Source organism: Cherax quadricarinatus, unplaced genomic scaffold, assembly GCF_038502225.1.
Source record: "Cherax quadricarinatus isolate ZL_2023a unplaced genomic scaffold, ASM3850222v1 Contig1086, whole genome shotgun sequence".
Classification (NCBI taxonomy): domain Eukaryota; kingdom Metazoa; phylum Arthropoda; class Malacostraca; order Decapoda; family Parastacidae; genus Cherax; species Cherax quadricarinatus.
The window spans coordinates 82,620-100,897 of record NW_027196112.1 but is presented as its reverse complement, the minus strand read 5'-3'; the positions used below and the strand labels follow the sequence as shown (position 1 = coordinate 100,897).

Here is an 18,278-nt window from a genome sequence, read left to right as displayed (position 1 = left end):
GCTCTCTACCAACCTACTACCTATGTATATACATATGCTTGAACTAATATATTCTGCACTCGAAAAAAATTAATTTTACCTGGGACTTTTCATAGGCTTACGAAAAGCTTTTGATACAGTTGACCATGACCTATTGCACCTAAAACTCGAACATTACGGGATCAGAGGACACTCTGTCGGTTACCTAAAATCTTATCTTAGCAATAGAGCTCAGTATGTATACACAAATGGAACTAGCTGTACTACACAACCTGTTCTTGTTGGAGTCCCACAGGGGAGTATTCTTGGCCCACTTCTCTTTCTCATTTACATCAATGACCTACCAAATGCATCAACTCTCCTTAAACCTATTTTATTTACAGATGAAACAACTTATGTCTTTTCTCATCAAAACCCAACCATGCTAACTGCTAAAAATATCTACTTGATGACTACCAACAAACTTACTCTCAATATAGACAAAATCTACTTCATGCTATTTGGAAATAGACAGACAGAGGGCAAATTTCTAGGTCTCTACCTTGACTGCAGTCTCAAATTTCAGACACACATACAGCAAATTTCCAAGAAAGTCTCCAAAACAGTGGGCATCCTTTCAAAGATATGGTACTATGTACCCCAATCAGCTCTTCTAGATCTGTACCACTCTCTCAATTACCCTCACCTCATGTATGGTATTTGTGCATGGGGGTTCAAGCACAGCAAATTACCTTAAGCCTTTAATAACCCAACAAAAAGCTGCAGTGTGATTGATTACTAACTCCTGCATTAAACAACACACTCCACCACTTTTCAAGATTCTTAACTTGCTTAATATACAAAACATCCACACTTATTATTGTGTCCACTACATACACAGAACACGATATACAAACATAAACCCTCCTCTCAAACTCTTCCTTGATAACTTTAACAGAACATACAGCCATGATATGAGACACATATCACTCTTTGATATCCCTCATATCCATCTCTCTCTATGCAAAACTGCTATGCATGTAAAGGGCTCGAAGATCTGGAATTCATTGCCAGAACACACTAAACGACCCTTGTCTGCAAATCAGTTTAAGGCCCTACTAAGAAATCACCTTATCACCCAAAATTAACCAGACAAACCATACCTAATACCTACCAGTTACTCAAAACCTACTCATATTGTGCTGAGGACTGATCAACCACTTACCCACTACATCAAAATTAGAATGTCTAAATTTCATTGTTTTAATTAGTGCTAAATTGTAATGCATCATATTGTAAATTATTTAAATTGTTCTACTGCAATACTGTAATCTTTATAAACTAATTTAATAGTGTAATTATTCTCTACTAGACTTATCAAAGTTATGTAGCATTACCTAATAAAATATTTAGTTCTCTTGTACTCACTGCAACTCATCTAATGACCATATGAACTATTATTGCCTTCCTAATCTTAAGTTAATGTTTAAGTTTGCCCAAAATGCTCTGCATAAAAAACCATACCACAGGTGGGGTTAGAATGCCCCTTTGTATGCTCTACATACAAAGGGGTTTTTGGCATGTACACCCCAACTATTATATTCCTCTGTACAACCATGTATCATGTCAAAATAAACTTCTTATTCTTCTACAGTATGATATAAGGTTAAAAAGTTTAGTCTAAAATAATTAAAAAATGGCAAGTTTAATCTTACCATTCTTCCCATATATTCCTCAGAGGCCATAGATATACTGTTGTCGAATGCTGTAGGTCCCCCCTGAGCTTTGTATGGATCTAGTGGCCAATATTTAGTGGGCCAGCCAAAAGCCATGTCATCTTCTGATACAAAGTAAGGTCCAGCAAAGTCACGTATCACCCCTGATGTATAAGCAATGCCCACATGACCAATGAATGGAATAAACCATCTGAAATTTCAAAAAATTATTATAATTTTTTTTTTAACAAACTGGTTTGTCCCCCACTAAGGTAGGGTGACCTACAAAAAAAAAAAAAGGAAAATATTCAGCATTATTCATTATTATTATAATTTTATTACAATTATGGGAAAGTTATTGCAAAACCCATACAGGTCATACAGCATCTAAGGGAATAGGAAGCCATTAGGATTGATCTAAGGGGATGTCAGGGCTAATTCCTTGTGGCAAGAGGCACTCATCAATATCAAGGAACCTCCCTTAACCCTTTGACTGTTTTGGTCGTATATACATGTCTTACGAGCCACCGTTTTTGACGTATATATAGTCATAAATTCTAGAGGCTTCAAATCAAGCAGGAGAAATCTGGTAGGCCCACATGTGAGAGAATGGGTCTGTGTGGTCAGTGTGCACCATATAAAAAAAAATCCTGCAGCACGCAGTGCATAATGAAAAAAAAAAAAACTCCGACCGTTTTTTTTAATTAAAATGCCGACTTTGTGGTCTATTTTCATATAGTATTTATCGTTGTAGTCTCGTTTTCTTGGTCTCATTTGATAGAATGGAAAACACATTATAGAAATAGAGGTGATTTTGATTGGTTTTCCTATGAAAAGAACCTTGAAATGGAGCTCAAAGTAAGGGAAATGTTTGATTTTTGCTGATGTTCAAAATTAAACAAATGATGTCATTTTCCAATAAATGTCCAAGCAGCCATTCTAATATGCAGTCATGAATGGGTTGACATTATTTATACAATTATTACAATATTGCAGTAGTCTGCATAACAGTAAATCTTCTATTTTTTGTTTGAATAAAAATTCAAAATAGAAAGCAAAAGCAATATCAGAGGAGCCTGGAGACATGACTGATGAACAAAGAAAATGTTATCTTAGAGCCAGGAATGTCTGCATTGTTCATTCTGGACCCTATTTTGAAATTGTCATATTTTTTAATTTTTGTGAAATTGGCCAAATTGCAATTTTCTGACCACGTTATTGGGTAGTTGAAATTGGTAAATAGGCAGTTTCTTGTACTCAGTCGATAGAAAAAATGGAGTTCTAAAGAAATAGCTATGAGTTGGGTCGACTGGAACAATGGAATTAGCCGAAATTAGGGCTCAAAGTGGGCGAAATTGCCGATTCGTAAATATCACCAAGGTCGCTAACTTCGCAAGAGCGTAATTCCATCAGTTTTCCATCAAATTTCGTTCTTTTGGTGTCATTACAATCAGGAAAAGATTCTCTATCATTTCATAAGAAAAAATAATTTTTTTTTTAAATTTTGCGACACCAGGAGACACCTCAGGATTTGGCCGTTTCCCACTGAGGCAGGGTGGTGGTGGTGTTACATGTATGTTATTAACCCTTTCAGGTTGCAAGAGTCAAGGGGTTAAGAGGTTACTGTAAACAGAGATTTAGCATTTCTTAAATTACAAAATTTAGATTACATACCATACATCTGTCTACAGAGCATATTTTCTCTAACATTAAGCAAAATTGGAGCCTCAAGGCTGCAGATAAGAAGACACTAGGATATCTCTGTTCAATTGTAGTTTCAATGAAATATACTTCTAGTTACAGAAATGGAGGTACAGTATACATGTATGGGCTCATTTTCCAAAATAAAATTATCATCTGCAATTTAAATTCAATATACAGAGGAACCTCAGTACTCGAACAGCTCTCTACTGGAACAATTTGGTATTCGAACACTTTGTTTGGTAAAAAAAATCACTCAGTAGTTGATTGTTTGGCACTCAACCAAACATGACCTGCCAGAACTTCACTGTAAACTATTTCGTGTTTCTTTGCATTTTTTGGTGTTATTTTATATTATTTGTATAAATAAGTCACCGTGGGGCCTATGCAGATTAATGATAACAGCCAACCAAAAAGAAAATTGGTTGGGAAAAATTTGTTTGGTTCTCGAACAGATCGGCACTCGAACAACCTTCTGGAATGAATTAAGTTCGAGTACCGAGGTTCCACTGTATACTTGTTACATGGATGAAGCCATGCTTGTATAGTCTCATTTTTCCAAAATTAAATTATCATACACAATACCAAATAGAAATGGAGGTTTTTTTTATCTTGTTTTTTTTTTCAACAAGTCGGCCATCTCCCACCGAGGCAGGGTGACCCAAAAAAGAAAGAAATCCCCAAAAAGAAAATACTTTCATCATCATTCAACACTTTCACCACACACACATTATCACTGTTTTTGCAGAGGTGCTCAGAATACAACAGTTTAGAAGCATATACGTATAAAGATACACAACATATCCCTCCAAACTGCCAATGGAGGTACTCCATATAATTTTAGTTTACAATATTTACAGTACAAATTACCTACTCTTTGAAGTCCATTCCAATCATCTACCACCTTTGTGGTACAGTATATCAGTAATCTTTCCTTATGTACATTAGTTACCATACCTTCACTATTCTCATTTCTTACATTAACCATTTGAGGGTCCAGAGACCAAATCTCAAGAGTGACAGCCAGGGCCCAAGAATTTTCATAAAAAATTATTTTTTCTTATAGAATTAAAGATAATATGTTTCTATAGGAAATAAAACAAAAAAAAAATTCCAACAAGTACTTACCGAGATACAGAGGTGTGAAGTTGACCCAATATGACTGGGTGGTGGCAACATCGGCGATTTCTGTAAAGTTGCATTTTTTTTCTTTTTTGTTACTTTTTCTTTTCTTTTCTAATATTTTTTTTTTCCAGTAACGTTTATGGCCTGTGAGACCAATATAATGCATAATGTATATACGTACACTCGTTGTATTCAACACAATAACCGCACAAATATTTTCATCATTATATTGTTTACAAAACTTGTACACAACAAAAAACATGCAAAAATATTGTATATTAGTAATCTTCTATTATATATTTACAGATGTACAGTCACTGGACATGTTCCTAGAACTGCTGCAGTCTGTGGAAGCCTTTAAAACAAGGTTTATGCACAGTGGCGTCTTACATTTCTTGCACATAAACCGAGTGTCTTTGTGGCTGTCATTTTGTTTGTGAACAGACAAAACATCTCTTTTGAGCCTATTTCTCCTTAGTTGAAGGAAGCTGTATTAGGAAGTGATCACCTTCCCGTGTCAAACAATTGGGTAATCGGTGATCAGTTTGTAGACGGTTTTGTGTAGCAGGTGTTGTGACCTGGTACTTGCTTATTATTTGTCTGATGACAGATAAACAAAATTCACCATATGGTGGACTGTTGCCGGTCTTCATTTGGTACATATTATATGCATGGGGCATTGAAATGTCCATGAAATGGAAGAAAAGTTTCATGTACAAATTGTAACTCTTACAAACACAATCCACAAAGCCAATTTGCATGTCACATTTGTCAACAAAATGCATGTTTTGTGTACTGTCAATCACTGTTGCTGGTTTTAGAATAGGTTCATTCGTCACTCTATCTACTTTGCACTGTTTTTCATTTCATTATGGTGAATGGATGTCAACAATGTGACATTTCGTTGGTCATGCCACAGAAATGCCATGATGTCATTGGCAGCAAACTTATTTTACTTTTAATACATTCTTTTACTATTATATCCATTAGTTCCATTATTTTAACTGTACATATCTACTGTAGTTCATAAACTCACTTGTTAAAATAATTAAGGTGCTATTAGATGCTTCAGTGTATAACTGAATTATCAATTCTGTAATAATCTCTTTTTCTTTCAAATTTTTACAAGTTTTAGATTAATCACGGTGTCTTAGTCATAAGTCTAGTTGTATATTCAATATAAATATTATATCATTTTACTCAGAAAATCTAGTTTGTAAAATTAGTCTCATCCTATGATTACAGGCATAGATCCTGATGTAAACTTTTTACAAAATGAATTACATGAATCAACCAGTAACTGTAATTACTACACAGCAGACCAAGCAAAGACATTACTCAGTGCAAACAATAACATAACCATCTTTAACTACAATGTCAGATCTTTGAGCAAACATTATGATGACCTCACAGAATTACTCAGTTCCCTTAATTCCAATACATCAATCATCACACTCACAGAAACCTGGCTTAAGCCTGATATTACAGATTTCTATACCATTCCTGGCTACATGCCCATACACAACTGTAGAACAGACCAGCAAGGGGAAGGAACAGCTATATGATATTCAAATCAACTCGAATGTATCAATAAATCTTGCACAAGGGATGAACATGGAGAATATATCATAGCCAAATTTAAATCAAAAGACCTGCAAAAAAACCTCACAGTTATAAACATCTACAGAGTACCACAGTCAAACATTTATCACTTTAGTGAAAAACTAGGAAACATGATTACTGATGCACACATGAATAAAGACCACCTACTACTAACAAGAGATTTCAACATAAACACACTACACGACCAGGGCCCACAAGTAACCGAATTCACAAACACAATGAGTAACTGCCTGTTGCTACCAGCAATATCTAAACCTACAAGAATCTCCAAGACAAGCATCTCCTTAATAGACCACATCTGGACAGACACCATATCCCCTTCAAACTCAGGCATAATCACAGACAACACTACAGACCACTACCCAACCTTTCTCATAACTAATCTGGGCAAACTGCCACAAGACATTACTAAAGTAACCTTCAGACTACATAACGAGACAGCAGTTAACAACTTTATAGCAGCTATGAATAACATCGATTGGCAAAATGAGCTTGAAACATATACAGATATGAATGAATGTATAAATAATTTTCTAAAAAAAGCCCAATGCCTCTACAACAGACACTGCCCCAGAAAAACTAAACAGATCACAGCAAAGAGACTGAATAATCCCTGGCTAACACCAAGCATCTTCAAATCCATTAACACAAAGCACAAATATGAAAAACAGTATAGAATGGGTCAAATAACTAGAGAACAGTCGAGAAATTACTCGTCAGCACTTACCAGCCTGATAAGAAGGTCAAAAAAATTGTATTATGAAAATAGATTACATAACATCAAACGTGATATGAAAAAAACCTGGGAAAACTCTATCTGAAATTCTTGGAACAAAAAAGTTATCCAAAAACAAAGCAATGAAACTAACAAAATCAGATGAACCCCTACTCACTCCAACCGAAACAGCAAACAGACTTAATGTTTTTTTCTCCACCATAGGAAAAAATCTAGCAAACAAAATACCAAGCACAAACGCCCGTCCATCAGACTACCTCATAGGAACCTACCCAAATACGCTATTCTTAGCTCCAACCAACCCCATTGAAGTTACGCTCATCATAAACACCCTTAAAAACAAGGCATGAGACATAAACAACTTGCCTGCTTTTATGTACAAAAAAGCTTCTCAAGTATTGTCACCAATTATTGCAACGCTCTTTAACAAATCCATTGAATCATCTACCTTCCCAACAATCCTCAAAATAGCGAGGGTCACTCCGATCCATAAAGGAGGTGACCAAGCTGACTTGAATAACTATAGACCAATATCTAACTTACCAATGCTCTCTAAAATCTTTGAAAAATTAATTCATAGACGGATCTATTTCTACCTCATATCACACAACATATTAAACCCTTGTCAGTTTGGATTCAGAAATAATAAAAGCACAAATGATGCTATCATACACATGCTAGAACTAATATATACCGCACTTGAAAAGAAAGAAGTCCCACTGGGCATTTTCATTGATTTACGTAAAACTTTCGATACAGTCGACCATGAACTGCTGTACTCTAAATTAATGCACTATGGTATCAGAGGCCACTCTCCTCTTTCTCATCTACATCAATGATCTACCGAATGCATCACAGCTACTCAAACCCATATTATTTGCAGATGACACTACATATGTATTTTCCCATCCAAACGCAGTCATTCTAGCAAACACAATCAATGCTGAATTACAGAAAATATCTGCCTGGATGATGACTAACAAACTTACCTTGAATGCTGATGAAACCTATTTCATTCAGTTTGTAAACAAAGCTGCAAATGATCCAATTAACATTACGCTAAATGGATCATCAGTCACAAGACTCACAGAGGGAAAATTCCTAGGTATCCACCTTGACAGTAGCCTTAAGTTCCGGACACACATACAACAAATCACCAAGAAAATCTCCAAGACTCTAGGCATACTATCAAAGATAAGGTACTACGTTCCACAATCAGCTCTCCTGGCACTGTACCATTCACTCATATACCCTTATCTTACATATGGAATTTGTGCATGGGGATCAACAACATCCAATCACCTAAAACCCCTCATAACCCAGCAAAAGGCAGCAGTAAGAATGATAACAAATTCCCACTCCCACCAGCATACTCCACCAATTTTCAAAAGTCTGAATCTGTTTACCATTAAGAACATTTTAGAATATAAATACTATATCTTTGTATTATACAAATTTTGATTCATTTATAATTAATATTCTACTGTACAATTATGAAATAATTACTTTTCCTACTGTACAACTATGATATACTATTTCTTAGTATTAAGTAGAATGTAAGCCAATAATGTTAAGGTGGCCCATAATGCCAAGGCATAATAGAGGCTCTCTTTGCATTGCAACCCACTATTGTATATACACAATCTCAATGTACTTTTTGCAAAGACATTAAATAAATAAATAAATAAACACCTGCACCTCACCACTACAAGTGCCTGCGTTGAACCTGGGCATATGTTTACGATTAGAACGCACTGTGACACACACGTCTGTCATGTTCACATGCAAGAAATCACTGAGTAAGGGGTTTGTGTACCAGTTATCAGTATATAATGTATGTCCCTTACCAAGATATGGTGCCATGTATCCTCAGTCCTCAGGTTGTTCTTCAACTCTATATATATCTTTGGTTAGGCCTCATTTAGATTATGCTGCACAGTTATGGTCACCGTATTACAGAATGGTTATAAATGCACTGGAAAACGTACAAAGGAGAATGACAAAGTTGATCCCATGTATCAGAAATCTTCCCTATGAGACAGAATGAGGGCACTGAATCTGCATTCTCTAGAAAGGCATAGAATTAGGGGGAATACGATTGAGGTGTCGAATCGAATCGAATCGAGGACGACGAGAGCTGTCGTAAGATGGGAAGGAAGAAGGATATGGAAGGATGGAAATAACTGGAAAAGGATGGGGAGGAGGGGAAGAGAAGGAATCAAGGCAAGTGGCCCAACCACTTTGGGACATGTGGTACAAAAGTACTGGAGACGTAGATAGAGAGGCTTGACTGATGTCATTGCTTGGCTCACTAGGAGAGGATGGCGAAGGCAGCGGTAGGAGCTGGGAGTGTCAGAAGGCAGCAAGCAGGATGAGTTGGTTATGGTCTTAAACCGTTTATCAGTGCGGTAAATTGTTTTCGAGAGAGTTGTATCACACTTATGGGAGAGCTGTAGTATTCGTTGGTTTGGAGTTGGTGGAGTATCTGGTTGTAGGTAGGGAATGGCCTTTCTTCGCTTTGGTACGATACAGTGTTGTCTTGGAGATGTTGGATGAGTTCTAGGCGAGTCATGCTTGCAGGGTACAGCCTCGTGGTGTAGAATATGAGTCCTTTGTGTTTAACCCATGGTGTTCCAGGTAATCGACGTGAGCTAAGTAGAGAAGGCGGTGGTGAGTAGAGGAAGGTGGTGTTGCTTCGTTTTCAACTTCAGTAGACGAATTAGAAGATGTTTCTGGTGGTAAGGCTTCTGATTGGTTGGATTCAGTGAGAGGTGGTGGCGGTGGAGGCTTCTCATTGGTCGTTGTTGGATTGACGTCACTAGTTGGTGGTGTTGATGGAACTTCTGCAGAAGAGTTGGCGATTAAGTTTTTGGTGAATTTGAGAATTTCTTCAGAAGGTGGAGATGCTGGTAATGTAAATGAAGGCATGTTATTTAATGCAAATAACTCGTTGATGGTAGAGTTAAATGATCCAGGTACAGCCATGTTTTGCATATGAGCATATAGTAGACAGTAGTGAATCTTCGTTATGTCACATGTTGGAGGAGTGATGGTAGTGGTGGTGGTGGAGGCGGGCTGAGTAGATGCTTGAAGTAATTTTGTAGTGTCTGCTTGTATTTTTGCAATTGCTGCATACGTTGGAGTGTTGCTAGTAGGTTTTTTCTTTGCTGCATCTTGTGTTTTCTTCATAATATCCTTTCTTGTAGGACATTTTGCTGCCAGTGTATGGTGATCATTACTCTTGCAGTTTAAGCACGCTGGTTGTGTTGGAGCAGCAGCGGTGCAGGAACTGAAGGCGTGTCCCTCACTACCACATGTAGTGCAGAACTTCTTGTCTTTTACTGGACATGCTTTGGTGGTGTGATGGTATGAATAACAGTTCCAGCAATGTTGGATGTAGTGATATCTCTCTGCTTCAATGTAGGTAGGGCTGCTGTAGTAGTAGTAGAAGACAGCAAGACCTTCGTTCAGTGCAGTGGCAGCCATGTTCACGTCGGTGAAGGTGACCTTGATCATGGACGGTGCATTTGGGATTTTTGTAATGCTGTCAACAGTAGCCCAAGTACATATTTTGCGTCTCGATGGATGACTTGAGTTCAGCAGGTGTTTGAGACGTCAGAATCTTGTCCAGTTTTTTTAGGAATACTGATTTCCTTGCCCTGAGGGCAGGAGTTGACGTAAGGGTATGCTGCCATTTCAGGGTAGCCAAGACGTCAGCGTGCCTCGTTGTGCTCCCGGCTTTCTGGTGTTTTCACGGTCGCTCTTACGTGCTAGAACTTTAATTTGTGTCATCAATCCTATACGATACATCCCTCTAGCGCCTGGAACCAATCTTGGGCGGAAAACATTATATACTGAGTCAAAAAAGGAGAATTAGTGTGCATTACCTAGCAGAGTTTACTGCCAGAGGGGAATCATAGGCCTGTTTCCCGTGTGAAAAAAATAATAATAATTGAACGTTGTGTCAGAGGAAAGAAAGTCTCCCTGAAAGCATTGAGTATACATAGTGTATAGTGTATACTACAGTGGCTCCCTAGTATATTGATGATAAAGGCTAAAGTGTCATTTGAAAACAGGTGAATTTGTAAATGAAGTGATAAGCCTATAGAGGCAGGTGCCAGAAGTCGCCAGAAACTTACCACAGGTCAGCTGTTTTTAATAATCTTCCTGGCCTGCTAGTGTACTCGCATATAATCTAGTGATACCAGTGAATAGCAGAATACAGTGTTGTAGTAGCAACTAACCAGTATTATAATGGTACTTAGTGGAGTGGAGTGACTTTCATTAGTTTCATTTTCTTGAAATACGAGACGTTACTGTGAATTTCATATAACCTGTAGTTACCAGCGGTCGCAATATACACAACGAGAAGCAATTATTACTACAGAAAAAGCGTCCTTCCTCCAAAATTTGCACCAGTCAACTATAGTGATAATATAGCATTTATTGTGGTGGAGACGGAAAAACAAAAATAGAAAAGCCAGATACAGCGATTGATAAACAAAGAGGTCGACTGTACGTCATTGTAGGAGCTGCCAGATATCACCGGCTCTTCAACACGCAAGTTATACTTTTGTATCAGTCAAATCACATATTACTCGGGTAGATAATTTCCAGTAGATCCTTCATGTGTTAGCTCAAATCACCGACCAGTATGTTTTAAATAAGTGACCCACTGATCAGAGCAGATCGACTGGTCCGAACCCTTGACTGGTCCGAACCTTGACTGGTCCGAACCTGGGACTGGTTTCAAACAGTTTCGTTGGACAATAAAGCAGACTGTAAACGGATGGGTTTGTAGGCGCCCTTATAAACACAAACATTAAAAATCAGGAACGTGACGGTAAGCTGTCCAATATACAAAAAGAGTTAGAAACAGAAATACAAATAGCTAGAGCTTCATTTAAGGTTATTAATATAATATTCAAGAGGTTGCTAGTAGACTTGCAGTAAATCAACCATTCAAATCATTATGAAGCTGTGTGTAGTCTGTGGTCAGTCAAACAAACGGGCTACCACATGGATAAATTGTCATTTTTGTGGAAATTGGTGTCACGCTCCTTGTGCAGATATCCCAGAACTAGCTACAAGCAGTATTAAAACAGAGAAGTGTTTTTGGGTATGCCCAAATGAGGAAAATCTGTGGACTAAAATCACAAGGGTATTAAAAGAGGATAACATCAAAGCTGCTTTCATAGAAAACCTGGAAGCTTTCTACAACAGATGGGAACATAAAAAGTCCGGGCTGAATGGTACTGCCCTTGATACTGGCCATGTAGTCACAAACTGTAAGGCTGGAGGTGATGTCCTGGTAGTCAGTAAATGTGGGGCTGATAGTGCTGTCCTGGGAGACAGTAATGGTGAAGCTGGAGGTGCTGTCCTGGGAGACAGTAATGGTGAAGCTGGAGATACTGTCCTGGGAGACAGTAATGGTGAAGCTGGAGGTGCTGTCCTGGGAGACAGAAATGGTGAAGCTGGAGATACTGTCCTGGTAGACAGTAATGGTGAAGCTGGAGATTTTGTCCAGGCAGTCGGGAATTATACGCAGGAAGGAATACATATAAATGACCTCATAGAGGACAGGAGCCATAGTAGGGAAACAAGTGTAGTCAAAGATAAGATAAAACCAATATTGCAAACCAGAAATACCGCAGGAAATAGCAAACAAGAGGACTCCAATAGCAATAGTGAGGATAAATTACCAAAAACAACTGGTGGGAGCTCCATTGTTGGTGCTAAGGAGGATAGGAATAAGACAGGGAAACATGCACCAACAGGGAATACAGTCACAGAAACCCAAGGCAAACGGAAACCAAGCCTGTGCACATACTATGCACTTGGTATCTGCTGGCATGGGAAATCTGGAAAAACAGATGGGACATGCAACTATGACCACCCTAGAAAATGTCATGCCCATATGACAACAGGAAAATGCAAACTCCCTTCCTGTAAGCTTTTTCACCCTGAAATGTGTACCTCTTCAGTACAGGAAAGACTGTGCTATAACTTAAATTGCCAGGCATACCATCTAAAGGGGACAAAAAGATACAAAACATCCAGGCCATGGGAAAACCTGGGTAGCCACAGCCACTCAAGAGGGAGAGGTTTTTTAGTGCCAGGAAGGAAAAAAAACTGGCAGGAAATGGCAGAAATCGTACACCAAATCCAGTCATTCCTGGAGTGGAACCACAGTCGATGGCCTCCACTCCAAACCAACAGATACAGATACTAATGCCGGAAAAAAAATCCCCCCCCAGTACCAACAATACCACCAGTCCGATAACATTCTTCTTTGCAAATATACAGGGTCTAAAGCCAGCAATAAACAACAAAATACCTTTCATCCGTGGACTGCTTGCAGAGGCAAAGGCAATGTTCGCGGCTTTCACTGAGACCCACATAAAGGATCACTTGGACAACGAAATATGGATCCCAGGTTACAACCTATACAGATGTGACAGAGTGAACAGGCAAAAGGGGGGGGTTGGCCTGTACATTGCAGAGTCACTTGTTTGCACAGAACTGCTTAATGCCTCAAATGACGTAGTGGAAGTTTTAGCAGTAAAGGTCGAGAACCAAAACCTAGTCATTGTGGTAGTCTACAAGCCTCCGGATGCAACATCCCAGCAATTCCAGGAACAGCTGTTAAAAATTGACCACTGTCTGGAAAATCTTCCAGCTCCTGCACCCAACATCTTGCTCCTGGGGGATTTCAACTTAAGGCACCTAAAATGGAGGAATATAGCAAATAATATTGTTGCAGTAATAACACCAGGAGGCAGCTCTGATGAAAACTCACACTCACACGAGCTTTTAAATCTCTGCACAAAATTCAATTTAAACCAGCAAATAATAGAGCCTACTAGACTGGAGAATACACTAGACCTCATCTTCACTAACAATGATGATCTGATAAGAAATGTCACCATATCAAAAACAATATACTCAGATCACAACATAATTGAGGTTCAGACATGTATGCGTGGAGCCCCAGACCGACAAAATGAGACTAGTCACGAGGGAGCATTCACCAAATTCAACTTCAATAACAAAAACATAAAGTGGGACCAAGTAAACCAAGTCCTAACCGATATAAGCTGGGAAGATATACTAAGCAACACAGACCCAAACTTATGCCTAGAACAGATTAACTCGGTGGCACTCGATGTATGCACAAGGCTTATTCCTCTAAGAAAAAGGAGGAGTAGATGTAAAATAGAAAGAGACAGGCGCTCCCTTTACAGGCGACGGAAAAGAATAACAGAGCGGCTAAAAGAGGTCAATATATCAGAAATGCGCAGGGAGACACTGGTCAGAGAAATAGCAAGCATCGAACTTAAGCTAACAGAATCCTTTAGGAGTCAGGAATCGCGGGAAGAACTAAAAGCCATAAATGAAATCGAAAGAAACCCAAAGTATTTCTTCTCCTATGCCAAATCAAAATCGAGAACAACGTCCAGTATTGGGCCCCTACTTAAACAAGATGGGTCCTACACAGATGACAGCAAGGAAATGAGTGAGCTACTCAAGTCCCAATATGACTCAGTTTTTAGCAAGCCGCTAACCAGACTGAGAGTCGAAGATCAAAATGAATTTTTTATGAGAGAGCCACAAAATTTGATTAACACAAGCCTATCCGATGTTATCCTGACGCCAAATGACTTCGAACAGGCGATAAATGACATGCCCATGCACTCTGCCCCAGGGCCAGACTCATGGAACTCTGTGTTCATCAAGAACTGCAAGAAGCCCCTATCACGAGCCTTTTCCATCCTATGGAGAGGGAGCATGGACACGGGGGTCGTCCCTCAGTTACTAAAAACAACAGACATAGCCCCACTCCACAAAGGGGGCAGTAAAGCAACAGCAAAGAACTACAGACCAATTGCACTAACATCCCATATCATAAAAATCTTTGAAAGGGTCCTAAGAAGCAAGATCACCACCCATCTAGAAACCCATCAGTTACACAACCCAGGGCAACATGGGTTTAGAACAGGTCGCTCCTGTCTGTCTCAACTACTGGATCACTACGACAAGGTCCTAAATGCACTAGAAGACAAAAAGAATGCAGATGTAATATATACAGACTTTGCAAAAGCCTTCGACAAGTGTGACCATGGCGTAATAGCGCACAAAATGCGCGCTAAAGGAATAACAGGAAAAGTTGGTCGATGGATCTATAATTTCCTCACTAACAGAACACAGAGAGTAGTCGTCAACAGAGTAAAGTCCGAGGCAGCTACGGTGAAAAGCTCTGTTCCACAAGGCACAGTACTAGCTCCCATCTTGTTCCTCATCCTCATATCCGACATAGACAAGGATGTCAGCCACAGCACCGTGTCTTCCTTTGCAGATGACACCCGAATCTGCATGACAGTGTCTTCCATTGCAGACACTGCAAGGCTCCAGGCGGACATCAACCAAATCTTTCAGTGGGCTGCAGAAAACAATATGAAGTTCAACGATGAGAAATTTCAATTACTCAGATATGGTAAACATGAGGAAATTAAATCTTCATCAGAGTACAAAACAAATTCTGGCCACAAAATAGAGCGAAACACCAACGTCAAAGACCTGGGAGTGATTATGTCGGAGGATCTCACCTTCAAGGACCATAACATTGTATCAATCGCATCTGCTAGAAAAATGACAGGATGGATAATGAGAACCTTCAAAACTAGGGAGGCCAAGCCCATGATGACACTCTTCAGGTCACTTGTTCTATCTAGGCTGGAATATTGCTGCACTCTAACAGCACCTTTCAAGGCAGGTGAAATTGCCGACCTAGAAAATGTACAGAGAACTTTCACGGCGCGCATAACGGAGATAAAACACCTCAATTACTGGGAGCGCTTGAGGTTTCTAAACCTGTATTCCCTGGAACGCAGGAGGGAGAGATACATGATTATATACACCTGGAAAATCCTAGAGGGACTAGTACCGAACTTGCACACGAAAATCACTCACTACGAAAGCAAAAGACTTGGCAGACGATGCACCATCCCCCCAATGAAAAGCAGGGGTGTCACTAGCACGTTAAGAGACCATACAATAAGTGTCAGGGGACCGAGACTGTTCAACTGCCTCCCAGCACACATAAGGGGGATTACCAACAGACCCCTGGCAGTCTTCAAGCTGGCACTGGACAAGCACCTAAAGGCAGTTCCTGATCAGCCGGGCTGTGGCTCGTACGTTGGTTTGCGTGCAGCCAGCAGCAACAGCCTGGTTGATCAGGCGCTGATCCACCAGGAGGCCTGGTCACAGACCGGGCCGCGGGGGCGTTGACCCCCGAAACTCTCTCCAGGTAAACTCCAGGTAAACAGTAAACCCTTGAGTAGTAAGAGTAGTGATGGCTTCTGTAGTGAGTAGTTCTCTGCTTCAGCATCATCGTGACACACAACAATGAATGCTTCTTTCAGTGACAATATGGTGCTCCCTGAACAACAGTTGCAAGAGCAATCTTCGTTGAATCATCAACGGTACCATTTCTTGGTTTGATCTTTACACGATTTGCGTAGCTCATCGTGTAAGTCAAGGCGATGACAACGCTGGTAAAGGTTCCCCTCCCCCAACGGGGATCGTAGGGAGACAGAGTAAGTAAGGAGAGCTGCTATGACCTGCCTGGGCGAGAGTCAAGAGCAGAATCCGATTGAGGTGTATAAATGGAAAACAGGAATGAATAAAGGGGATGTAAATAGCGTGCTAAAAATATCTAGCATAGACAGGACTCGCAGCAATGGATTTAAATTAGAAAAATTCAGATTCAGGAAGGATACAGGAAAGCACTGGTTTGATAATAGAGTTGTGGATGAGTGGAACAAACTTCTGAGTACCGTCAAAGAAGCTAAGACGTTGTGTAGTTTTAAAAATGGGTTAGATAAATACATGAGTGGGTGTGAGTTTGACCTGACTAGTTTGTGCTACTAGGTCAGATGCAGTGCTCCTTCCATAAGTGAATGTGACCTGACCTGACCAGGTTAAGGCATTAGCTTAAGTCGGTAGGAGAATTGGACCTGCCTTGCATGGGCCAGTAGGCCTGCTGCAGTGTTCCTTCTTTCTTATGTTCTTATGTTCATTGTTCTCACTACATCACCTGAGATTCCCAATAACACCTTGGTATCTTCCAGTGTTTTACTTCCGATGTATACCATTATGTCCAATACCAGGCCACTGTCACAGTCACAGAGTACAAACAGTTTTATACCAAAGCGTTTCCTCTTGCTCGGTATGTAATGCCTGAACGACAGTTTACCTTTGAACAAAATCAAAGACTCATCAATTACAAGATTCTTGAACAGATAAAAGTACAGTGGTACTTCGAGTTACAAACTTAATTTATTGGTACTTCGAGTTACGAACTTAATTCATTTGAAACTCAGGGTACCAGTGTACATGCTGAACTTTTGTTTCAGATACATAAAAGCATTTCTAATCTTATATAACCTGTCATTTCTGTCAGACCTGGTTTTGTCAGAGAAGTGCAACATACGTAACAGTAAGATAAATCTGTTCACTGTGATATCACCAAAGGCCGGGGTAGAAATAAGCGCATCTGTGGACCAGTATGATTTTATATTATGCTTATAGACATGAGGCATAAGTATTATTGTTGTAAAAAACAAATACATTTCAGCCACAGTTGTCTCTTTCCACTGGTGTAGTCTTGACTGTGGTGATATTGTACAGTGGTATCTCGGGATATGAACAGCTAAAAACTCAAACAATTATGTAAGTGTATTTATGTAAGTGCTTTCGTAAGTGTATTTTTGCGGGTCTGAAATGGATTAATCTAATTAACATTATTCCTTATGGGAACAAATTCACTCAGTATCAGCACTCAAACAGCCTTCTGGAACGAATTAAGTTCGTATCCCGAGGTACCACTGAATTTGCCATGGTGTAATCAAGTGTTTTACTTCCCGTGTATAGAATTGTGTCCAATACCAGGACATAATTGTATACATGGTATCTCTCCCTGACAATATCTTCCATCAAGGGTTGGTCAAAGAATAGTTCAAAGAATTGTAGTTCACTTGCAGTGTTTCCAAGGGAACAAAATGGCAGGAATCCATTTTCAGTGTCATCAAGCTGATGGGGATTGGGAACAAAATTGGGATTTTGCTGCCAGTCCCAGATGTTGTTTGCTGGTGGGTACTGGACATCATAAGCTGGTTGTGGTTGTAGTTGTGGTTGTGCAGGTTGTGGTGGGGGAGTGGATGACGACGTGCTTTGTCCTGGACCAGCTGAGTCAGCAGCTTGGGTCCCAGCCTGCGCTGGTGCTGTATAATGCATGCCCGTGGCACCACCACCACCACCACCTACTGACACATGTGGTTTATCCATCCCAATTTTAGCCACATCATTGTCACTTTCACTGTCTATTCCAGGTGTACTCCAGGATGCACTCCATCCCCTTG

At 39.7% G+C, this 18,278-nt stretch overlaps 1 protein-coding gene across 4 annotated transcripts in view; it reads right to left on the bottom strand.

Annotated features, from left to right (window-relative positions):
- Positions 1-1,673: 1,673 nt before the first annotated feature.
- Positions 1,674-18,278, bottom strand: part of LOC138851582 (transmembrane protein 222) — a gene marked incomplete at its 3' end in the record, with an annotated part of 91,591 nt that continues 74,986 nt past the window's right edge. For all 4 annotated transcript variants that reach the window (XM_070080833.1, XM_070080830.1, XM_070080831.1 and 1 more), the window contains 1 exon segment: positions 1,674-1,884. In XM_070080833.1, coding sequence (XP_069936934.1) covers positions 1,674-1,884 — 211 coding nt within the window.